Source organism: Sinohyriopsis cumingii, chromosome 6 (assembly GCF_028554795.1).
Source record: "Sinohyriopsis cumingii isolate HCF-2022 chromosome 6, ASM2855479v2, whole genome shotgun sequence".
Lineage (NCBI taxonomy): Eukaryota > Metazoa > Mollusca > Bivalvia > Unionida > Unionidae > Sinohyriopsis > Sinohyriopsis cumingii.
Window position 1 is genome coordinate 42461739 of NC_142966.1, and position 26942 is coordinate 42488680.

General features: G+C 39.4%; 1 protein-coding gene across 2 annotated transcripts; it reads left to right on the forward strand.

The window, feature by feature from the left end:
* The first annotated feature begins 1781 nt into the window (after window positions 1-1781).
* LOC149796796 (uncharacterized) lies at window positions 1782-26237 on the forward strand. 2 transcript variants are annotated; one of them, XM_089961450.1, is made up of 6 exons: window positions 1782-2060; window positions 2703-3005; window positions 19866-19979; window positions 22539-22727; window positions 24941-25054; window positions 25506-26237. In XM_089961450.1, exons 1-6 carry the CDS (start codon window positions 1814-1816, stop codon window positions 25610-25612), a joined length of 1074 nt encoding a protein of 357 aa, XP_089817576.1. In that variant the 5' UTR covers window positions 1782-1813; the 3' UTR covers window positions 25613-26237. The 2 variants fall into 2 exon arrangements, with proteins under 2 accessions (XP_089817576.1, XP_089817577.1); XM_089961451.1 differs by lacking the exon at window positions 24941-25054.
* The last annotated feature ends 705 nt before the right edge of the window (window positions 26238-26942 follow it).

Here is a 26942-nt window from a genome sequence, read left to right on the forward strand (position 1 = left end):
TTCTCAGACTACAGATGGGATGACAGTGTTATCGGGGTTTCATTCTCAGACTACAGATGGGATGACAGTGTTACTAGGATTTCATTCTCGGACTACAGATGGGATGACAGTGTTACTAGGATTTCATTCTCAAACTACAGATGGGATGACAGTGTTATTGGGGTTTCATTCTCAAAATACAGATGGGATGACAGTGTTACTAGGATTTCATTCTCAAACTACAGCTTGGATGACAGTCTTACTAGGATTTCATTCTCAAACTACAGCTTGGATGACGGTGTCATTAGGGTTTCATTCTCAAAATACAGATGGGATGACAGTGTTACTAGGATTTCATTCTCAAACTACAGCTTGGATGACAGTGTTATTGGGGTTTGATTCTCAAAATACAGATGGGATGACAGTGTTACTAGGATTTCATTCTCAAACTACAGCTTGGATGACAGTGTTATTGGGGTTTGATTCTCAAAATACAGATGGGATGACAGTGGTACTAGGATTTCATTCTCAAACTACAGCTTGGATGACAGTGTTATTGGGGTTTCATTCTCAAACTACAGATGGGATGAGCAAAAAGCAACAAGAAGGAGGATGAATTAATAATCCTTGCAATGTCAAAGATAGTGGATATAGACTCAAACAATTTTATTCAGACGTTCACGGTAGAAATTGTTCAAGCAAATAAATTCTAAGATCGATCATAAAACACGTGTTGCATACTAATGTTTCACTTCGCGCTATACTAATTGGGGTGCACGCTTTTATATCATTTCCTTAGCATCCTGAGGTATAAATCTATCAAACATTATTTTGTCGTTAAAACAATTACTAATAGCTTATCCACAAAATTCTTTCACCCTTTTGAACAGATGAATTGCCAGTATTATTGGTGATGACATTTAGCAATTCCAGTTTTAATATTTTAATTTCTCTCTAATTTATCTTACTTAGAGATTCAGTACAATTTCTTGACCACAATACTTTGTCTATCCATGTGAAATTTAGTTTCTCTGCTCATATGAAATGTTGCTTGCCTTTTTTGACCTGGTGGCTATTTCCTCTATAATATATTGTTATACGACAAACAAAAATTAATTTTGGCAAGGTTTGAATTTTTCTTGCAGTGTTTTTAACATCAGCATCGTTAGTTTAATAATTGTATCTACATTTGTTTATCATCATGTAATTGCATGGACATTATTTAAACTTTAGACACAAACAATCACATATCACATCTTTATATAACAGTACAAAATGCTTTTAAATAATAAATTTATAAATTGTTGCCTCCTAAACCAATTTATTATTTTAATTTAACAACATAAATGAATGTTTCCTTCTCATCAATTGTAAATTTCTGACCGATGGTCGTTTCATTAGAACTAAGTGCATGAGCTTCACTGCAATTGCGATGAGCAAAGATCATTAGGAAGTCCGATTCATTCAAAAACTAATTCTATTTCTAAACGTATTACTATAGTAGTTTGTCAACCAAAGTGTAGCATCTTTTTGATTCGTTGAATCGCCAGTATTATTGGTTATGCCATTACGTAATCGTTCTCGTTTTCTTATTTCAAATTTCTCTTGATTTCACCTACACACAAAATATTTTTCAACCACGATTCATTATCCATCAGTATGAAGTTGATTGTTATAGTCAAATTAAATCGACGTTTTTCTTTTCGACCTAATTGATCTTTATTGTCACTTAGTATTGAATCAAATGGATGGTACTCATTCTCATTGATCCAACTTTTACTCTAAACCAGAACAGGATGAAGTATTGCGACGGTGTGTTGGAGAGAATATTACTATGGAACTTAGCATACTATCAAATGAATCCAGATTATATCTCTATAATGAGACAGTTGCAGTATTGGAGGGATCACGCTGTATTGTGTTCACTGATTCACCTTTCTATGGACGACTAAGGTGCACAAGCGACGTGTTTAATGAGAAGATGTGGTTAATAATAGAGAGCATCGAACAGATGGATGCCGGACTGTACAAAAGGATCACGGACGGTAGTGAATGCGGCCGATGGTTCCTTAACATTACAGGTATTATAAAATTAAAAACTCAATTTAAGTCATTATTAGTCCGTTAACATTTATAGAAGTAGTTAGTTCCTTAAGAAAAAAGTAACCTTCTTATGTGATCAACGAATCTTTTCAAATATATTACCGTGCGTTTTTCTTATGTGATCAGCAAATGTTTTCAACTATATTGCTGTACGTCTTTCTTATGTGATCAGCACATGTTTGTAACTATATAGCTGTACGTCTTTTTTATGTGATCAGCACATGTTTGTAACTATATTGATGTACGTCTTTCTTATGTGATCAGCAAATGTTTGTAACTATATTTCTGTGCATCTTTCTTATGTGATCAGCAAATCTTTTCAGCTATATTGATGTACTTTCAAATCGTTGAATCAACGAAGCTAAACACTCTTCTCCACATTGATCTTACGTATATATTAACATTGTGTCTGCTGAAGAATTTTCTGTACTAAAGCAAATTATTCAAATAACCCAAACGTTTTGTTTCGGTAACATTTAAAATAGAACATCTTGAGAAGAGCATTCTTTCTGACAATCGTTTGACAATAAGCAAATGCATTACAAAAGAGAAAGTCACAGTCGCATACCAGATAACATACAGCTAACGGGATGCCTTTACTATTTTTCTTTTCTTTTAAGATCACCCAACTTTCGCCTTTATTGGAGACAACGTGATGCTCAGCTGGTACTACAATAAGCAAGGGATGAACCGTATACTACGGATTATTCACCCAAACGAGGGAGTAATGATGATGTTGCAACCATCCAATAATTCAACAACCAGGAGTAATTTTGAGCATCGTGTGTTGTACAGCGGGGACATATCGAAAAGCTACATGTTGTTCACTCTGATGAATGTAAGCAAATCGGACACAGGCGTATACATCATTGAAACCCTACACGGAAATATCATACCCGGTAGTAAACAATTGATTGTAGAAGGTAAGAGAGCTATCTTAGTTTGCAAAGAGATTTTTCTATGCTTAACATTTTCACCAGATCTAGTGACCAACAATATTGTAGCGAGTATAACTATATATTCTTGTTTTGTACCCATGTCATTACAGTGTTGACGAGGCAAACTTGGAAATTATTTAGGAAAGAGATTCCCATAAAGTTCAATTTTAACCAGCTCGTACATAGGTTGTATCTATTATGATACACAGTTTGGCCTACTCATCTGCGATTAGTTTGACAGTTACAACAGTAAAACAACGTATGTGCCAGGAGCACCTTACATCTATAGGGATTAAGTAATGTTACTGGTTGATTGGAGATGCGCAAATGTTAACATTTTTGCCCATTTATTATCTCCAGTAGAAAGCAATGACCGTGTTAGTGATGATGAAGATGATGGTGACGATACTAGTAAATATTCTTATTATTGTTACGAAGGTAAAATGATAATGACAAGATGCACTGACTGGACTATGTTTCATATTAGACAATACAGTATTTAAAGGTTTTGTTCTATCTTCTCCCCTTTTCTGTTTTGCTCACTACCGGAATACGTCTGCCAGTATTAATACCTAGAGGAATATCCATAAATAATCTCATAACAATTACTACTTATATAAGCACATATATGCAACCAAATTAGCACGAATAATCTTCCAAACGTTAATACATGTATGTGTATAAGCGTGCATCAGCTTATCATGGAATAAAGTTTTGTCAGAACTCCTACTCATATTAGTTTGTGATAATTGGTATTTTTATTGATTATTTCTCAATCATTTCAAAACTAATTGGTCACTGGAAAAGACAAACAATTATATCAACAAGGGAAACACTCACGATAATGCAAAGTTAGAAAAATCTTACTCTAATCAAATTAAAATTTTAAGTCTTTATAACTATTTGGTAAGGAGTAGAATAAATATATCTTACAGAAAATATGAAGCATGGTCAAAATAATTAATGTGGCAGATAAGGGATCAAACCTGATAAAGATCATAGGTTTAGCAAAGAAGTGCACCAAAGATAGAAACTTCATTGCTTTTCAATTTAAATTCATGCAGATAATTATTGTAACAAAATCAATACTTGAAAAACTAAATCATCAATAACGATACATGTACTTTTTCGTAAACATCTGAGCACCAATTTTATTATTGTCCATCGATTAAAGGGTATATATAAATTCTGGACAAAATCACACCAGTTTTGGTATATTTAATCTTTACGGTATATTCCGTCAGCTTCTACTCTTGGAAATATAATAGCATCACAACCTTTGTAAGTGCAAATGTACATATCCGTGACGAATATTACAAATCCCGGTTGAGTAAACGTTTAACCAGTTAACCTTCTTTGCTCTTGTTTTTGTTGTGTTTTCTTTCTTGTTGCTGCTTGTTTAGTCTTTTATGGCTTGGTTAAAACTTTAACTAGTGAAGAACAATTAAGATTTTTGTTGAGTACAAGGCTAGTTTCCATAGCATAAAAGCTACAAATGAATTTGGGTTTTAAGGATTACCAAAGACATCGTTAACACATAGTGTTGTCTATCGTTCTGCAGAGCTTATCCCCCCACATCTACTTGGACATAGTAGTGGATGAGAAAATATTTAGGAAACTAATGCTATTGTATTTCAAAGTTTAATTGCCATCTATCCAGGTTTCCTAAGTTAATGAAATGAATGTTTATTACACGATGTTTAGATAATAATGTGATATATGTTTATTTAATATAGTTCTAAATACAGTAGTAGTGAAGGGGGACGATTTAGCGTCAATGGGAATTAGCATTACAGACCCCCCCCCCCCCCGGGACGGTTTAGCGTCAATGGAAATTTAACATGGAGAAAAATCGTGGGACTGTTTAGCGTCAAGGGAAATTAACATGGGAAATACATTTTGGGACTGTTGAGCGTCAAGGGGAATTGAACATGGGAATATGGGACTGTATAGCGTCAAAAGGAATTTAAACAGGATGGGACTGTATAGCGTCAACGGAATTTAAACAGGGCAGGACTGTATAGCGTCAAGGGAAATTTAACATGGGATTTTTTTTTAAAATTTATTTTTAAAAAAAAAAGGGGGGGGGGTAGGCAATCGAAAGTCAATCTCTTTTCGAGACCTATGAGTGGCCCTGAAAAGGGCCTTTGGGTTTATGTTAATGTATCCATTAACATAAGTGGCACCGCATTGGTCTTCTTCTTGTCCTTAGGCTGCGCTTCACTGTAGGACCGTAAATCAGCACTCTTTTGAGGCATCCTTGTCTTTCTACGTAGATCCTACGTATCCACAGACTGGTGTCTGTCCTGTGGACAACGGTCCACTTGGATCGGACATACATTAGCATGTCCGTCCTAAACATCATTGAAGACACAAGGGTGGGTGATTCAACTGTGGTCCACATCTTGAGGCGACGAGAACAGGTGAATCAATGCAGTGAACTGCGCTTATTTATAGGTAGAGGAAGGATTGAAACGGATTGAGTTCATTCACCAATCCGAACACGCGTTACAAAATTCAGTCAGCCCGCATCCAATCCGAAGAGAGCAGTCTGTGACGTCACGTGGTCTATATAGATTCGCTAGCGCCTGTGTGCAGTCAATCTATGCGACAGTGATTCAACATGACGGAAACTCAGAAAACGATCCATTGGGGTGCACCAGCAGGGGAGACCGCCCAAGGGAACCCGGACTTACTTTCAGAAGAGGTAAATTAGGATTTTGTGGATTTTCTTACCTCGCAAGAATTTGTTCCGGAACCTTCGTTACCTTCTTCATTACCGCAAGTAGAGAATTTTAGACAGAGACAGAAAGAAGAATTGGAGAAATTTATACAACGACAAAAGGAAGCGGAACAAGCTTTTCTCCTACAGCAACAGCAGCAAGAAGAAGAGGTAAAAAAAAACAACAACAAGAAGAAGTAGCAGCAAAGAAACAAGAGGGTGAAAATCAAACGGTCACGGTACTGTTGGACATTTTAACGGAGTTAAGAAGTCTGAAAAGTGCTTCAGTTGCGGTGTGTCACTTCACCACTGGGAACCGCAAGATTCGACCTACGTAGAACATGCTCGATGGTCACCGAATTGTCATTACTTACCCTTAGTGGGACCGAGACATTAAAGTAACTTACCATGTCGTTGACGAAGAAGAAACCAGTTTGGCTAGGAGTCAAATGTTGGACATCACCGAGACCAGTATTTAAACTTCATTTCAAAAACGATATTGAATCATTACCTAAAGAACTGCAAGAGAAGATTTACAAGGAAGTTTGGCAGGGACTTGCCAGAGTGAAATCTCAATGGGTGACAGTAGAACTTTTGTGCCGTGAAATTCACAAGAGGAAAGTGAAAAAAGTCAACCAGTGTGTTAGATTTCTTTGGGTCAAGTGTGCATTCCTCCTATTGTATTACTCTAGACCGTTTACATCAAAAGAGTTCAGTGACATTCTTGGACGTTACCCTGAATGGCAGTGGTCAGAAATTACTCACTATGTGGATTACTTTTGCTCTAGGAGAAGATTGTGAATTGTACGGACTGACCTATTCATGGATACTTTACAAGAGAACATTCGTGCTTTGCCTGTGGAGTTGAGAGAAAGGATTTACCGAGAGCTGGTGAAAATACAAGTCAAACGTAAAGAACAATTGCATCCGTTACGTCACCAGATCTTTAACCACTGGTACCTGAATGATATAAGAGGACTGATTCGTCAGAAATTGTTTCAGTGGTCAGACCTTGTTGAACACTTTCAGTTTGTGAATGAACTAAACGTTCGTAATTTTGGTTGCTTCGAGATTCACCCACTGCAACGTATTGAGGAAGACGAGTTAAATGATTACCAACATATGTTACGTGGAATCTGCTTAGCGGAAGACGAAACATCTAGACAAACTCTGACGTTTCGGTTACAGTATGTAACATTTAAATTCCCTACTGGAGAACGAACATGTCTAGTTAGAAATTACCTTTATTGCTTCCGAAACAAAGAGACTATAAAATCAGGCTGCCATGCGACGGATTATGTCACATATTATAATATTTTTGAATAATTATTGAACAGATTCCGTGGAAGGAACTCAATGACTATATTCAAACCGTGGATCATTACCATCGATTATTACAAGAACTGTATCCATTCAATATGGGTCGACAAGTGGTGTGTGTCTTAGGGACTTGTTTTCTGGGATTTCGTTTACCAGCCGATTCTTTGTGGACTCTTTACGATCAGTACTTACCACACACCCCCCCCCATGGCCTTAAATGGTCACGAAAAACTCCTTTTGCTCAAAGCCTTGCGGTTTCATCTGGATACTTCTCGACCTCTACAGGAAAAAAAGATTCGTCAACTTTTAGCTACCCAAGACGTGTATGACGATGTGTATGTAGCTTGTGACTTACACCCCCAATGGACAGATGTCCGTGCCTGGAAAGAATGGGATTTTGAGGCTTGGACCCAAGAAGTGGCCCAGTATGCACGAGAGTTGTTCAAGGAAAAAAGTTACTTTTCAACCTGTGTTAGTGACGGTGCCAGAAGAACCCGTCACCCAGGACAGGACTGTCGTGGACAGGCCTGAAAGACACTTTCGGGAGGACACTTGTGTGACCTTACCTCCTACTATAGAACTGGTCAGAACATTACCCAAAACATGTTGTACAGACACTTGTGTTTATTCCACGTTAATGGTTATTATGTGCCTTTTATCCTTGTACTTAAGCCTTTGGCTTTTATGTATTTTTGTCTTTCGTATTCATGTTTAAAACATTCAATAAACGTGTTCTGAAAAAAGTATATAAACTCTCGTCTTGTCTGTTTTCGTGTCACAAGTGACATTACTAACACTATGGCTACCTCTGCTGTCTCTGCTCCCTCTTCGTCTACTGTCAAAGTCATCGACGAACGACGAACACTTAGATCGTGCCAGTTGGGAGGCTTTGTATCTTCGCCATTCCTTTAACATGCTCATTGCTGGACCTAGCGGTTCAGGCAAAACCGAATTCGTCAAACGTTTGATCGAACATAAACATCATTTGATCGATCGGCCACCTCAGCGGATCGTGTGGTGTTACAAAGAGTGGCAATCGGCGTACAGCCTCTTGCGAGAAAGTCAAGGCGATTCCATCGTGTTTGTGGAAGGCATTCCTAAAGAAGACGACGGCATCGTCTCTGACTCCCGTCAAATCCATTTGGTCATTTTTGACGACATGTTAGGAGAAGACGAAGAAGAAATTAAACTGGTTCACGCGCAAAGGGCATCACCGTAATGCCAGTGTCGTTTACATCACCCAAAATTTGTTACAACAAAGTAAAGCCCATCGCACCATTAGTCTCAATGCACATTACGTGGTCTTGTTTAAAAGCCCTCGAGATAAATCGCAAGTGCAAGTCTTAGCCAAACAGTTAGGAACGCCTTGGCTGACTCAGGCGTACGACGATGCCACTCAAAAGCCACACGCCTATTTACTCGTCGATTTGAAACCTACGACCCCCGAGGATTTGCGATTTCGTACCCACTGGTTTCACCATTGGTACCAAGACGGAGGGCCTGTCCTGTACACGTCTCCGTCTTCGACTTAATTTCACTCCACAAAAAAAATCTATAAAAACCTCAGACCCTTTTCGTCTGTCTCACACAGTGTGAACATGACGTCCCTTCAGTCTCATCTTCCCGTCAAATTGATTCGTGCCTTGTATGGCATCAGTCGAGAAAAAAATCCACAAATACGAGCTCGTGTCTTAGAAGCTAGTCTCAAAGAAGTCTTACGATGGTTCACGGTGACGGCACGTCAATTACTCCAATGAATCATTCAGATTCCTCATCAAACCAAACGCTTTTTCGATCGAAACAAAGTCGCTTTGACCCAACTGGCCGATCCCCGCATCGACACTCAACCCAAAAAACAAATCATTTTGAAACCTGGAGGGAGCGGTACTCTAGGAGGGGTCATCATTCGCTCTCTCTTAAGATGGGATCCTAATGCCCCCAAACTTCTCCCCAAGAAAAAAGTCAAAAGAAGCTCCAAGAAGAAGAAGAAAAAGACCAGGTCCCTAAGAAGAACTTCTCAAGTGGCGGGACCCTCCTCTTACCAGACACCACCCCGGAAAAAGAAAAGAAGCCCCCAGAAAAAGAAACAGAGAAAAAGTCCCCAGAAAAAGAAAAGTCCACAGAAGAAAACTAGTCGCAAGAGAGGCACTTCTTCGGCCAGGACGCAACCTTACACTCGCAAACCACGACCTGCCACGGCGGTGACTGCGTCTCCGGCACCCTCACGTTCATCCACTTCTCCGTTGATGACACCAAGAACTGTAGAGTACTTGGAGACGTTGATCACACCAAGAACTCCTCCGTTGATGACCCCCAAAAGAACTTCCCCAGTGGCAGGGCCCTCCAATTTAGTGGCAGTGGTTGCTGCTCACAAAGTACCTTCTCCCAAAATCAAAGTCCAAGAAAGATCGGGCATGTTACAAAGTTTACTGGATTTGTCCACGCAAGAACTGGCTCTATTTAGTCCGTTGCGTACCCCTGCACGACGTGTCATGCCTGTCCTCAAACTGATACGACGTAAAGACAATCAGTGGCGACGCGTTCCATTATAAAAAAGGCCTGTGACCAAGTCGGGGGTATCAGTGTTTTTGGTGCTCCTGAAGACTCAAAGATGTCACCCTCCAGAAAACCATAAGGAAAGAAAAGGAAAGGACTGCCTCCTCGTTTAGTCAAACATGGGAACATGTTATCGGTCCTGTCCAAAGCTTCTCCACCTCTACGAAAAAAACTCATTCAATCAGCCTCCAAAGAGGTCATCGATACCGTGTGCGAATGTTGTTTGAACGTCTTGAAAGGCACGATCCCTTTGTCCAAAGACCAAAAACAATGCTTAAGCAAACATCGTCACGTTCTTCGCGAAATGGTTGAAAAGAAAATTCCCCTTCGTCAAAAGAAGAAGATGTTGGTCCAACGTGGAGGCATTTTACCCCTCTTGTTAGGCCCCTTACTGAAAGGAGTCTTGGGAACCATGTTGGGAGGACTGGTGGGAGCAAGATAAAAAGGCCCTCGGAAGTCCCAAGATCTCAGAATCGACCCCTGACAACCCCATGGAAGGACGAAAAATAGCTTTAGTGCCTTACAAACGATGGATGGAATACCATCGTTGGCAAGAACAACGCACCCCGCATTTACCTTCCAATCCCCATTTGAGCGAGATGTCCCAGGTACAACACGAATTGCAGTCCTTGATGGATCGCCAAGATTTGTCCGAAACAGAAAAATCGCAAAAGTACGGTCAACTCTTGCAACGACTGCAACTCTTTCACCAGAAAGCTTTAGACGAAACAGCTCTACCCACTCTGAAAGATTTTAAGACCTTGATGAAAAGTCCAGCACCATCACCAGTACCAGTACCAGTCCCACCACTACCAGTGACCAAGACAGAAAAAGGAGAAGAAGAAGAAGGGTTTCAAACTCCACCAGAAAAAGTACGCAAGTTAACAACACCACCTACCTCCAGAATTGGATGGATTAAAAAGATGATGGCCACCCCTTCTTCATCAAAAGAGAAAAAGAACGTGAAGACAGAAGTGAAGACAGAAGTGAAACAAGAACCGATATCCCCCGCTCAGACATCCTCCTCTTCAACTCCTATTGCCGGTCGCACACGCAAAGCATTGCAATCCAAGAAAGTACCCCAAGAGAAAAAGAGTAGCATCCATCAAGAGTGGGTGTCTTATTAACACACAAACACAAAAAATGGAAAAATCTTGGCCAGCATTTACTACGATCCCTCCCATCCTGCAGGTTACGCAGGAGTTCAAAAATTGTATCGTGCTGCCAAAACTCGACTGATAAGTCTCCGTTTACCTCAAGTGCAATGATGGTTACAAGAACAAGCTACCTACACTTTACACAAACCCATTCGACGCAAGTTTTCCAGAAGTCGCACCCAAGTGGAAGGCATCGATCATCAATGGCAAGCCGATTTAGCCGATGTCTCTCATTTGGCCAGCTACAATCGTGGCTACAAATATTTGTTTTGTGTCATCGACGTCTTTTCCAAATTTGCCTGGGTCGTGCCCTTGACTTCCAAATCGAGCAGCGAGTTAGTGCCAGCCCTGCAACGAGTGTTGAAACAAAGTGGTCGTCACCCTCTTCGATGGCAAACGGACAAAGGCACCGAATTTCTGAACCAAGCTTTCCAAAAAGAATTAAAGAAACGTGACATTCATTTTTTTACCACCGAGAATCCTGAAACCAAAGCCAGCATCGTGGAACGTTTTCAACGCACTTTGAAAGAACGCATGTGGAAATATTTTACGCATTACCACACTCTGAAGTACATCGACATCTTACCGCACCTGGTGCAAGCGTACAACCAATCTTACCATCGAAGCATCAGACGTGCCCCGCAAGAAGTGACTCCCGAGAACGAAGTGTTGGTGTTTGAGCGCCTGTTTGGTACGTCCCCGACGAGGGCTGTCCCCAAGAAAAGTGGAATGTTTGCCGTAGGAGATTGGCTGCGCATTGGCAAAACCAAACGCACTTTCGACAAAGGTTACTTACCTAACTGGACGACCGAATTGTTTCGTGTCACTGGACGAGTGCATGGCCGTCATCCTGCCGTCTATAAATTGGAAGACATGAACGGAGAAGTGCTCAAATGAACGTTTTATTTGCCCGAGTTACAACGTGTCACCAAAAAAGAAGACGACGTGTACGACATCGAAAGCATTCTTGAACGCAGAACCCGTAAAGTAGGCAAACGACGTGTCAAAGAAGTCAAAGTACGTTGGAAAGGATATCCACCCAGTTTTGATTCTTGGATCGACGCTTCGCAAGTTATCGACTATAAAAAGAAGTGACCATCATGCCCTTTCACACAGACGCAGCTACTACGGCTACCACTCCTTCACTCAGTTCTTCTGTGCAAGATTTACAAAAACAACCCTTGTGGGTGTGGTGCGGAGAACGTGTGCCTAAAACGCAAATCGTCTTTTTCTGCCAAATCTTCGTGGTGTATTGTGTCATCGGGGCAGCCATTGCCAATTTGAGTTTGCAACAAGGAGACAAACAATTGTGGACCATTTTATTGAGCAGTTGCATCGGTTACCTGCTTCCCAATCCCTCCCTGAAATTCTCTTCGAACGGGAACCACGGGAACCTTGTGTCCAGTGCCAGTGCCAGTCACCACTCCAATAACAACAACAACGACCCCATTTTAGGCGGAGACACGCCTCTGACGTCCAGTAACCCATCGGACAGCCACAGAACTCTGGAATTATGAGTCACCAAAACCAATTTTACTTAACCTTATCCAGTGACAGTTCCATGGAGGTGTTTCCCAAGAACACGTTGTGCTGTTACACGGCCAAATTACCTCAGGCCATCCCATTAGATCACGAAGCCCATTGGGAAGTGGCTTTAGTAGAAATCATTCACCCAACCCAAGTCCTCAATGTCCTTCCCAATCAAAATGTTTTTGATGTGGAAGTTCATGACGAACAATTGCAACAGTACTTGGATACCTATGGCAAATATGACAAGAAAACCCCTAGCACAAAAAATCAAAAGTACACCACCTATCACTTGTTCATTCGTCCAGGCTATTATTTTAGTGGTCAACATTTGGTCAGCACCATAGCCTCCAGGTTTAATATCGTGTTTGTGAAAGCTTTGGAAAGTGTCCAAAAAAGTGTCACCATGGAATACCACAAAGCAGCTCGTCGCTTCTTGATGAAATTTGACGGGAGTAAAATCCTGTCCATTTTATTTTGTCCTGAATTGTTTGACATGTTGGGCGGAGACATGGACATGAGAATAGCCATGCTCAAGAGAAAGGGATTACAAGTCATTGACCACAACGAGTCTTTTAGCAAGTTATTTCATGCCCCGCTAGAACTGAACCAAGGACTGAATTTGATGTTTGTGTACTCTGATGTGGTGGAGTATAACGTGGTGGAACACACCTCTGTGCCGTTACTGCGTGTCATTCCTTTCAAAGTGGATTCTGCCACGAACGCCGACGAGGAAGGTGGAAACACTTATCACGTTCACCGCGAATTTGTACATCCTCACTATTTGCCGGTCAGCAAGTCTTATTTGGACACGGTTAACATTGCTATAAAAGGAGATCTTGGACAAAATATTCCATTCACCAAAGGAAAAGTCACGGTGAAACTCCATTTTCGAAAACGGTTCTCTCACGACTCGTAAATCATGTATCCAGTGTACCGAGGGGTTGCTCGACAGCGAGGACACGGTTTAGGAGATATTTTAAAATCGGCCTTTCGTTCGGTGGCCCCGGTGTTGAAACCGATGGTGACACGCGGATTGCACGCCTTGAAAGATGCGGCACTGACGCAAGGCAAAGAATTTCTCCAAAATGTCATCATCGACAAACAAAACCCTAAAGAAGCCTTCATGAGGGCAGGCAAAAATGTCTTGCTGCAAACGGGCAAAGACCTTTTGGGTCGCCGAGAAACACCTATAAATGCCCTGCACGCTACCGAGTCAGGCATTCAGCAAGGACAAGGCAGAAAGAGACGACGAAGAAAATACCCTTTCACCAGATTTCACACTTCTAAAGCGAGAAAGGCCAAGAAAAGAAGAGCCGTTCGAGACTTAGACGTTTTCGATTATTGAAAAAAAAATACACAGAAAAAAATGATACACCGAGAATCTTGCGCTTGTTCCAAGTCGGAACTGGATCTGTTTGCCATGCCCCCCCCCCCCCCCATGATGACGATGCAAGAATCCCAGTGGGTGGAATTTCATCCCGTCTCCTCATTGACCGATTCCGCTTCCATCGAGTTTGAAATCAAAGGACAGCCCGAAGATTACATGGATCTGAATAGCAGTTACCTATACTTGAAAGTGAAAGGAACCGAAGTGGACGGTGACGCTCTCATTGATACGTCCAGAGTAGCTCCCGTCAACAATTTCATGCATTCCTTGTTCAGTGGAGTGGACTTGTATTTGAATAACAAACTGGTCAGCAGCAGCATGGATACTTACCCTTACCGAGCGTACCTGGAAAATCTCTTGACGTACGGAAAAGAAGCCAACAACACTCATCTGGATGCTTGCGTGGTATGGAAGCCTGACGCATTAGGTGCAAAGTTCGACAGCACTACAATTGCTGGGGATGATCAAAATACAACGGGATTTATAGAACGAAGAAAGAAAATTGCACTAAGTCGTAGTTTAGAACTGATGGATCGTTTACATTTGGACATGTGGTTGCAAGAAAAGTATTTGCTGAACGGAGTGGATGTCCGCTTGAGACTGAATCTCAGCAGTGCCGCTTTCCATCTGTTGTCTAATGCTAACGATTACAAAACTGTCATCCAAGAAGCCAGACTCTACGTGCGACGTGTGGAAGTGTTACCTAAAGTAGGTAACGACGTCAGTCAGACGTTGAGCAGAACGACCGCCAAGTATCCGATCCGACAAGTGGAAGTGAAAACCTTCACCATTCCTAGGGGACAGCGATCTGTGATCGAAGATCATCTGTTCCAAGGACACCTACCGAAACGTTTGATCCTTGGTATCGTCGAGAATACAGCCTTCAACGGAGCTATCGATAAAAATCCTTTCAACTTTCGACACTTTGGCGTGTCCAAGATCGAAGCCAGTCGCGATGGCAAGACCTTGTGTGCCCGACCTTTCGAGCCTAACTTTGTTGACAGGAATTATTTGAGATCGTACTTGTCCCTGTACGAAGCCACCGGACAGTTAGGAACCAACACCAGTCACGGTATTACGTACGAGGATTATGCAGGAGGCTATGCTTTGTGGGCTTTCGATTTCACTCCATACCAAGGCAGCGACGAGGGACATTTCCACCCTATAAAATCCGGCCAAATTCGAGTGGAAATTCAGTTTGCAAACCGAGACCCTGATGTAACGGTGAACGTCGTCCTGTATGCCGAATTCGATAATACCATAGAAATCAACAGTTTGAGAGAAGTCATTCTAGATTATTAGAAGCTATGGAAGACTGTTATCCCTCTTTACCTAGTGAAGAATCTTTGGACATGAAATGTGAGGAGACCATGGAAGAAGAAGATTCCCAAGACGAAGAAGTGATCATGATGAAGTCAAGATGGCCAGAACAAGAAGCCCATTTAGTCTCCTGTTTTGCTACATTCCTGACAGATGTAATGAAAGAATTGATCAAGGAAGAGTGCTATGGATGTCACAACGATCATCCCAGTCAAATTCAACACGACAAATGTCTGATGTTGAGCCAAGAAGAAAAATTGGACGAATATCTGGACAAAGCTTGGGGTGTCATCGAGATAGAATTCGTGTTGAACGAGTGGTATAAAGGCTTGGATAAACATTCTTCTCCTCCATTAACGTCTCTGGAGCGCCGTCGCATCGAATCTCTCTTTGACCAGAATAAGAAGTCGGAGCCAAACGCCTTTTACTTGTCAGACATTTTCAAGCAAAAGGTCAGGATCGAATTGATGACTTATCATTACCTGTGAAGAAGAAAAAAAACATGGATACCTGGGAACTTTATTACCTTTTGAACCACAGTTCGTATACGGCTTCTTGGAATCCTGTCGTCTGTGCTAAAGATGAACTCCCTCATCGCAAACCTCAAGACCATCTAGCTTACATGATCAACACGGACGACAGTCATCTCCCAGGAACCCACTGGGTAGCCGTCTACTTTCCTCAAGAAGGATGTGTGGAATATTTCGATTCGTACGGATTGCCCCCTTTGGAAGACGATATCATTGACTTTATGAGAAGAAATGCTCAAACCACCCGATTCAATAATGTGAAATTACAAGGCACAGATTCCTTGGTGTGTGGACAATATTGTGTGTATTTTCTGCATCATCGCAGCCTGGGCTATTCCTTAGAACATTTAGTGACTCATTTTGATCCTCGTTCTTCTTCTAGAAACGATGTGAAAGTAGATCGATGGTTTTGTGACCATTATGCTTATCTTTTGTCTCAAGCTAGGAAACGTAGTGTCCATCAATAGCCTAATGACTTCCAACATTGGAAATCACAATTTCATTCTCAACGTTGTCAAGCCTGTTTAAAGTAGAGTGTGAATTGAAAAAAAAATGTTTGTCATTAGAAAAAAAGTTTGATGTTATATGGTTGAGTTATTGTTAAAAAATCTTAGAGTTGTTGGTTAGTGTTAAGTGATTTTTGAATAAAAAATGTTGTGTTTTGAAAAAAAAATGCCTTTGTCTTTTGTTTGGCTTTAAGAATGTTGATTCATGCTCTTTGACTTCTTACTATCCCTCTCATGACACTCATTGAACGTTGCGGCTCGAAAACCGTGGAGGGATGTTTTCGTTCACGTCCGCGCTTTGACTTTAAGAACCGGGGCAGTCTTCAGTCTAACCATCCATTGTCAACTCATCCTCCTACGAAGATGTGCTCCAAACTAGCTAAGCTAAACGAAGCCTACGTGAATTTGCATAGGGTCAGACAGTCTGATACCGAAGCCAGAAGAGATAGAGAATGTGAGAATGCTAAAAGTCACTGAAGACCTGATAGAAGAGCTCTTCAGAGAAGAAGTGAACAGGGAGAAAGAAGAATGGACATAGAAGTACAGACTTCAGAGACAGCAGCAACAGCAGCAACAACAACAACAACAACAACAGCAGCAGCAGCAGGAACCTGAACCTGACAGAGGCTTTGTCGATTGTCGTATCGACACCAAAGAGTTCTTCTTCTCTTTCCGAAGAAGCAGACCTATCGTCAGAAAGTCTATCCTCAGAGGATGTCGCATTCTTAGAAACTAAAAGATTGCCATAGCAAACAAAAAAAAAAAAACAGCCCTTTTCAGGGCTACCCCAATACTCTAGAAAGAAATAACAATCGATTTGCCAATGCGTGGAGGTAGAGTAGTGTGAATATAAACACTAACTCTTTTTTTTTATAGTGTGAGGGTATGCGTTTGTGTATAAGATTGTGTGTTTGTAAGTGCTCACGTACGTTGGTGTGGATAGTAGATTAAGATCATGTTTTTTTTTTTGCTGTTAGAGGTGTGGGGAGAGTAGATTTGGGGTTTGATTGCTTTGCGTATGTGGATAGTATATTGAAGTGATTAATGAAAATTTTTTAGAATAGTAATGGGTAGCATAAAAAAGTGAGTGGGTGTTTCTTTTAGGTCCGCGCGTTGTTTGGTCATGATCTAGGTAAGATCAATTTTATGTTTTTAGGGGGATGTTTTCCATCACGTCCGCGCTTTTACTATAAATTGAAACTCGTTCGGCAGTCTAGCTACCCTTGTTGATTGATCAACACCACCAGAATGGACACCAGAATTGTGAAACTGCGAGAACTCCAGATGCACCTGGAATATGCCAGGCGCCTGTTAAATGAATTGGCCGCGGAGGCCATTGTCGAAGAGGGAAGGATGAGAGAGGTGGAGGAAAGAAGAAAAAAAGAAGAGGAGGAAAAGGAGAGAAGAAATTTCAGAATCCCAGAGACAGAAAATTGGGATTCTGAAGCCACTTATCCCGCCTCTGCACTCCCAAGAAAAAAGGTAAAAGGAGACTGGGGAAGAAGATGCGTGTGTGGCGCCAGACCAGGAAGGTACCAGCATTAGATAGGTGCATCTGGAGTTTAAAAACAGACAGCCCTTTTCAGGGCTACCCAATACTCTAGAAAAGAAATAACAATCGATTTGCCAATGTGTGTATGTAGAGTAGTGTGAATATAAACACTGACTGTTTTTTTTTCCTAGTGTGAGGGTATATGTTTGTGTTTGTAAGAGCTAACGTACGTTTGTGTGAATAGTAGATTATGGGTTTGTTTATTGTTTCTTAGCGTATGTGGAGAGTATAGTTTGGGTTTTGTAACCGCTCACGTACGATTGTGTAGATAGTTAATTATGGATTAATTTTAATGATTTGCGTGTGTAAATAGTAGATTTGGGGATTGTTTATTGCTTGTTCACGTATGTGGATAGTAGATCATATGAAATGAGAAAAGTAGGGGATGTTTTCCTTCACGTCCGCGCGTTGTTTGGTCATGGTCTAGGTAAGATCAATTTTATGTCTTAGGGGAATGTTTTCCATCACGTCCGCGCTCTCACTATAAGAACCGACAGTATTCGTCGTTCAAACCATTCTACAGAGAAGATCGCTTCAAACCACCTCGATAAAATGCAAACATTGCAAGACGTCCTGGACAATTTGGGCATGATGGAACAAATGCTAGTGAGGCTAGATGAAGATCACTATTCTTATAGCCCCCATCGAGTGGAGATGGAGATTAACAACTTAAGAAAAGTAAAGGACATGATAAGTGATGTGATGAAAGAAATAAAGGAGGAGAAGGAGGATGAAGAGGAAAGGATAAGGATAAGAGCATGGAATGAAAAAATTGAAAAAGAAGAAGAAAATGAGAAGAGGAAGAAAGAAGTGGAGGAGAAGAAGAAAGAAGAGAAAAAAAGGAAGAAAAGAAAGAAAAGAAGAGAAAGAGTGTAGGAGAGAAAATAAGAAGTTGGTGGAGAAATAGAAGAAATTAGAAGCAGAAGAAACCCAAAGGTCCTTTACAGGGCCACTCATAGGTCTCGAAAAGAGATTGACTTTCGATTGCCTACCCCCCCCTTTTTTTTTTAAATTTTTTAAAAAATCCCATGTTAAATTTCCCTTGATGCTATACATTCCTACCCTGTTTAAATTCCTTTGACGCTATACAGTCCCACCCTGTTTAAATTCCTTTGACGCTATACAGTCCCATATTCCCATGTTCAATTCCCCTTGACGCTCAACAGTCCCAAAATTTATTTCCCATGTTAATTTCCCTTGACGCTAAACAGTCCCATGATTTTTCTCCATGTTAAATTTCCATTGACGCTAAACGTCCCGGGGGGGGGGGGCTGTAATGCTAATTCCCATTGACGCTAAATCGTCCCCCTTCACTACTTACAGTTAACTTCCAAATATAAGATGGACATGGATACAAGATTGATTGACCATACCGACATGAAGCCCCTTAACACGATACAGTGCATTAATGAAATCAAACTATCATTGCTCTTTCTTTCTTTTTTCATAAAATTGGGGAGAAATAGTTACAAACTTTCATCTGTATTAAATCAGCCATAATAAGTATGTTACAATTACTTCCACAAAACATATTTTTGTTTTTGTTGTATTTATATTTTAGGTACATGTGCATTTCAATTTCACAAAATACATCTTCGTCAACTTTCCAGTTAAAATTTGAAAGGCTAAAGAAACAAAGATTCTAATGGATTGCAACTTCTTTCACAACAAAGTCAATGTATCAAATAAGTTTTGAATATTTAGGTTAGCAACTAAATATTTGCTCTCTTACATGTATAGTAAAATCTCATGATGTTACAAGGAATGATATCATACAAGACAAAGTCATACCAGTTACTGTCATCGAATGCATTTGAAAGTAATAGCCTTACAAACGTCCATTTGTATTGTATAAATTCCGTAATTCATTTATACCTTTTTTGTAAAACAAACGCACTCGTCTACGATACTCTACTTACTTTCTGGCAAGAAGATGGTTAAAATATGTTCCTAGACAGATGACTATTTGCAGTACTTACATGGGATAGCGGGCATTTTAAGAATGGTCTGCCATCGACAGTCACATATTGTGTTTATTGTGTAGTCATAAATTATATGAAAGCAATAGCATTTAGAACACAGGCATTACCAAATAGTATTTTCCCTCTTGCGTCTAGGAAACTGGCAACTTAAAGGGACAGTTGTAACTTCCAATGGTAGCGCACCATTGGGGGTATGTGTGTGTGTGTGCTAATGTACGCAGTTTATAATATGCAAGGTACATACATATGGCATACGATATATATTCGTAATGTTTATCTACAGATATTGCCACTACAAGCACCACGAGTACTGTTACCCTTGAGACTGGTTCCACGGAGATTCCAGAGTACTATCCAACCAGTGTTCCGAACGGTCAGCAGAGTACAGTAAGAGCGAGTAATGTCATTTAGAAGCGTACATAGTAAAAGTAAATTATTTTTTTTGGGTCAAATTATATTTTGTTTCTTGTCATTCATTTTGTCAGAGATAAAATATAATTAAAAAAGTAATATCTATTTTGAGTATACAAACCTTTATCTGCATGAAATCATTTACTAGGAGAATATTAAAAGTACTTCCACAAAGTTGTTTTGTTTATACACGTGCTGTTACATACATAGCTATTGTCATTTTTAGTTTAAGAATTGCAAGGCCCCCAAAATATGCTGAAGGATTGAAACTTTATTCACAACAATGACTATTACATGCAATGAGTTTTGTGACATTTAAGTTAATAGCCGAATTCTTTTTATCTTACACATATGTGGCAACACATCACGACGTTACAATATATATATATATATATATATATATATATATATATATATATATATATATATATATATATATATTAGACAAGGTCCAAACATCGGCGGTAATCGACTACATTTAAAAGCAATTTCACTGCAGTTTTATCATAAAGCACATTCGTCTAAATGCTCTATTTGCTTTCGATTCCAAAAAGATGGTAGAAACTGCTCATTAATAGAGGCTTAGTCATAATATTCACAGTATTTATATAAGACAGCAGAAATTCCAAAAAATAGTGTGCCACGTACAAGTATATCGTGTATTCTGTCGTCAAAAATATCCACATAATAGTAATTTCGTTAAGATCGTAGAAATTGCCAAATAATAGTATTGTTTTTTTATATCATGGAAACAGGCAACTTGTAGGGTAAATTCTAACTTCCCATGGTTTCGCTCCTTCTGTGTTAGACTTTACACAAGTACTTTCCAATGATACAGATAAGTAAATTATTCCTCCACATCTAATCATGATCTTGTCTCTTGACATCATTTTTCAATGACCAAAACAGAAACATAAAAGACCGCTCCGGTGGCCTAGTGGTTAGAACGTCCGCCTCGGATGCGGGAGGTCGTGGGTTCGATCCCCGGCCGAGTCATACCAAAGACTTACATAAATGGTACTAACAGCTGCCTCGCTTGGCGCTCAGCATTAAGAGGTTAGTGTTAGGACTGGTCGGCCCGGTGTCAGGATAATGTGACTGGGTGGGACATCATGTTACATGTCTGCGGCATGATGCCTCAGTGCTAGACATCACTATAAACTGCCACATTGCAGATATCGTAGCGATATGACTGAAAAATTGTTAAAGCTACGTTAAAATCCAAATCACATCACACACATCACACACAAACATAAAACAGGTTAGATAATCATAAAGCACGAATAATATTAAAATTGAGGCAGCAGTTATCTCAATACCCACCTTACATTTAGATGCGTAAACAAAGTTACAAATTATAGCAAGCAACACTAAATAGTCATTACCTACTGCGTCGTGCGTTTTTGACCATAATTGATGCTTTGTTTTGTACTCGAAAATTGTCTACCTTTTATGGAAATCCTGTCTAACACAAACAAGTGGTGTTCACTTATTGGACGCCAAAACATTTGTTGTCACGCTGGCACTGATTACTGACAGTTTAGTCGTTAAATATTACCGTGCAGAAGTTGGAAGGTAATGGTCATATGAATGTAGTATCAACGAATCTCCAAATTGTTGAATGATGATATAGGTAGTCTTTGCCCCGCTGTTTTGCACGCATAATACACTGATTCCGATTCACGTGACTATCTTAGCCATTTTGGGGTTGTAGAACGTTTTGGCTATTCATTAGCAAACCACAAAGAACTGAAAACCGGCAACTGTTTACACAGCGCAAACTATTAAAAAGTGCCATAAGGTTAGGTTTTGCGCAGCAACCTATCAGAACCAACGTCAGTGTATTTATTAACTGTTCACAAAATTCCCAAAATTATCGCATATCAAACGTTAACCTATAACGTTAACTCACGCACAAACTCTTAAAAGCGAGCAATATGCTAAGCTTTGTTCCAATTAAGTGGCAACAATACCTCACTCACCTTTGAAACCTCATACATATATAGCTAATGGTATGACAAAGACTATAAAATATCCACACCAGATTGTTCACAATGGTTAACATTCCTTATTATCTTTCATTGATTTGGTGAAATATATTGGTGCGGGAGAAAATAAAGACTTGATTTGATGACCTGCCTTTTACACATAGAAGAAAGCTGATAATTAATTTGTGTTTTACAGAATACCATTGACATCCGCAGCACACAGTGTTGTCTATTAGAAATCCGTAGCACATAGTGTTGTTTATTAGACATCCGTAGCACACAGTGTTGTTTATTAGACATGCGTAGCATATAGTGTTGTCTATGATTTTGCTGGGCCATTGCCTACCTTTGGATACTACGGCACTTCCTATGACAACAATAGTGGAAGGCGAAATACTCTAATTAGCTCGTGTGTTTCAAATTTTAAACGTCTCGTTTTGTTTACACGTATAACTAAATGTTCAGTGTACAGTATTTGGGATTACAAATCTTGTTTCATCTTATCAGTCAGTTTATAAGAAAGTTTTCTGAACCTACATAAATTTTACTTGTAAAAGACACAGAGAGCATAACAGAGCTAGACGTGCGAATATTCTCCACAAGAGAGCTAGGACCAACAGATGGAGAAGAGAACCCAGAAATCCAACGTTTGAATGCAGACACGAGGATGTTAGAAGAGGTGAACAGAAAGACGAATACTGAGAGAGAAACAGAAGAGACGGAAAAACAAAATAAAAATCTACAAGGTACCAAATAACATGCTCACTTGAAAACACGGAGTATTACATTAGATTAGTGGGAAGAGAGCAATTAGGGATCTCAGACAAAGGAACATTTTAAGAAAAGATTGCATTAGGTCTAGATAGTTTATGCACAGTCTTTAGATGGCAGAACGACTTTTGTTCTGTTTATAAAATTGAGATGGTATGGATCCCTTATAATGAAATGGAAAAATAGTTTATATCGATGAATGCTTTCCTTTTGTTCATATTTAAATTTACTTAATAGTAATGAAGATTGTAGTACATTTGGAACGCCTATTATTAATTGGGTGGAAATGAACAATGTCTCATTAAGAAGAATTTATATTCAATTCAGTAAACTTGTTCTCTTTTGTCTCATTGTTGCATACGAGAGGGAGATAAAAATGCCTTACCGTACACGTATGATGATGTATCATAACTAGGATATTGAATTCTGCCATACCGTACACGTATGATGGTGTATCATAACTAGGATATTGAATTCTGCCATACCGTACACGCTTGATGTATCATAACTAGGATATTGAATTCTGCCATACCGTACACGCTTGATGTATCATAACTAGGATACTGAATTCTGCCATACCGTACACGTATGATGATGTATTATAACTAGGATATTGAATTCTGCCATACCGTACAAGCTTGATGTATCATAACTAGGATATTGAATCGTGTCATACCGTACACGTATGATGATGTATCATAACTAGGATATTTGATTCTGCCATACCGTACACGCTTGATGTATCATAACTAGGTTATTGAATTCTGCCATACCGTACACGTATGATGATGTATCATAACTAGGATATTGAATTCTGCCATACCGTACAACTCTGATGTATCATTAGGATATTGAATTCTGCCATACCGTACACGCCTGATGTATCATAACTAGGATGTTTCACCTATTGATTGATTAGACTGAGACCTTCATCAAAATTCCTCCGAAATATATAATCAACTGCTATTTATGGCTGACTCCAGTCTTAATTTTTTTCAACTTTTGCAATTGTGTCTTTCCTCTTTAAAGCTACAACATAACAGTAGCAAGAATAAGCTACTGCATTTAGATCTGTTTCTATCATTCAGTTTGAATGCGGTATGTTATTGGAAATTCACAGTAAATTCACGTGCCTTAAGTTTAGCTGCACACCAAAATTCGATTGAACTCCAGAACATTATAAGAGAGTTAATGTATGTACAAACGAAGGTGAGTGGGTCCAAAAACTATAACTCCATTAATCGATGACGTAGAACACGGTCAGTGAGGTTCTATCAATATAAAGATGAATGGGACATTTGAGTAAAATCTAAACATTATAAAGAAAGCAATTTAGTACGAGCAAAAGTGTACTATTTCACAGCCACTGATCTCTCTCTCTCTCTCTCTCTCTCTCTATATATATATATATATATATATATTATATATATATATATATATATATATATATATATATATATATATATATATATGTGTGTGTGTGTGTGTGTGTGTGTGTGTGTATTGTTTTCCGACAGTAATACCGTATAATCTATTTCACCGTGTGGTAAGAAATATGTATTATTTTAACGAGTGCCGATAGCATGCAATGAAATAGATCCGGTATTTGCGTTAGAAAAGAAAATGTTCCTTTTATTACATACCTTATTACATACCATAACTGCTCCAGAATCGAAGCTTCTAAGATTATAATCATATAAACATCAATGGCTTTAGCTAGCGTTGGGATTGGGTTGACTTAATTTGTCGTAGAACGTTACACTTTTGACATATTGTAAACCATTTGACCCTATTTGAAAAATATTTGATCTTATATGAAAACAAAGCAAGTATGATTCAGTAATGCAACGCAGCTGGTTTCCCGTTTTTGTCAAGGAAGTAGGGGGAAATAATTTCATAGAGACGCGAACAACATCTAGTCGAATCTCGTCAGCAAAAATTAATTTCCATGACTGAAATGTAATACAGTTCCTGTTTATTTATTACAAAGTGTTTCCTTTTGTTACTGTAGGTATAACTGCAGGCACACATAATCAAGCGTCACATGGCATGACGTGAAAATCTTATATTTTCGGATGTGAAAATATGAGGATATATTTTTCACATGTGTAAATATAGGAATGGAAATATATGAGAATTAGTCCGCCAAGAAATGTGCATATTTCACAATATATATGTATTGTTACAGTGAATATGCCAGCCATCGTACTCCCTGTCATTTTTGGAGCGGCTTGTGCGATCATTTTGATGATTGTGTGCCTAGTAAGGATTCAGCGGATAGATATCAGTAATCTAGAACCAGGTATAATTAATGTAGTCTTTGTTGCTCCAATACATACTCTGAAACTAATTTTCCCAGTTCTTGAAGTTCGTTTTTTGTTTTCATAATCGCATTTAAGTCTCTATTTCATTCTTTGGCGTCACGCTTCTATTGTCTTTGTGCATTCTTTTATGCCCTTCAATGGCAATATGTTTTGGAAGAGTCTTGATGTAAGAATAAAGTTAAATTTAATTTTTGCCTTGGAATATACTGAATATTATATTCGTTCAGATTATGGTTGATGTTTGTCTTAGAAGACGTCTTTACTTGGTATTTGTCTTCATATAATTGTTCCTGTATGGAAAAGATCCAGTGTTTTTCTATAGCGCTTCCAATTTCTAATTTCAATTTATTATGGATTACAACACTTGCCATTCAATCATTTATAATTTTTTGATAGAAGTCTATCCAGAAACTTTGGTTTTTGTTGTAGAACGGCGTCATGTACTTGGGGAAAGTGATACCGATTTATGTCGTACAAACATTGCACGAGAGACCTCGGACAATGCCTCAAGAGAGATTATTTTGATGGGTGACTAAATGCATCAATCCAACACCGCTGAAAAGGGGCGACATAACTCGAGCATAATGCTTCTACACAATACCCAAACTATGTGCTTTGATGAGTATGACATTGTTGATATTTCAAGTAATGATGATCGCACAAATGCATCAAATAATATAACTATACACGAGTAAACGGAACTTGTATCGCACCTTCCAGGACACATTTGGATATTTAACTGTGCTGAGTGATAAAGACACGCTACCTTGAAATAGATACGTTTCTTTCAATATATCATTCCAACACCGCTCAGAATTGCACAGTTTGACTGCAGCATTGTTGGTTTAGTCAGTAACAAATTACTGTGTTTTTGAATAGATATGCGATTGCTGATATTTAAAGTAACGAAGATTCCAAATGCATCACATGACGAAGAAATCAACTAAGAGTTGACCAATGTTTTTAACACACGTTTTCGGGATACATCTGGATATTTGACGGTGCTGGGTGTGATGGAGACCCTCAAGAGTTATACTCCCGGCTATGAAATTCAAATGTCAGGAGCATCATTTGGATCGTTTTCGTACAACGTTATAGATGAGTGAATTTGTTAAACCATAAACATATTGCAATGAGTTAAAATAAAATGTTCAGTCTGTCGTATTGAAGTTCGAGACGAGAGCATACTATTTAGATTTTTATCAAAATTGCGCGCTTTGACGGATAAAATAAATCAGACGATTACAGGTCCGGCCCTATTGCAAGGCGAACGGGGCAATCGCCTTGGGCCCCGGGCTGTGGCATTAAGTTTATAATGGCTCAACATCTGCTTGTATGCTAATTAAAATGTTATTGAATACAGATGTAGATTGAACTGCATTTTGTAAGAGTTCATCAACGCATATAACGACCCTGTGTATTTGCGTTTGTATTCAGTAGGAGTGTCCAGAGGAAGAAAAAAAATTAAAAAAAATTAAAGACACACAAAGTTGAAATACTTGAATTTTAGGAACATTACGTATCTAGATTGTTCTGATAATGTTAAAACACCTGTCTTTCAAAAGTTACAGGAAAAGCCAACTCTAGAGTAACATATCATATTCCTGAAATCGATCGCAACACGTTCTATTATTTTTCATACATTTTGGGGACCCTAGTGGCCGAATGGTCTAAAGCGCTCTCCGTTACGGATCACTACCATCTCACCTCTGTCTGCGCCGGTTCGAGTCTCGGATTCAGCCAATGTGGGTATGTGAGAAAGCTTGCCAGTAGCTTCTCGTGGGCCGGTGGTTCTTTCCAGGGTTTTCCCGTGTTCTTCCTCCACCATTAATACTGGCCGCCATGTATAGCCTATAGTGTGCTGAA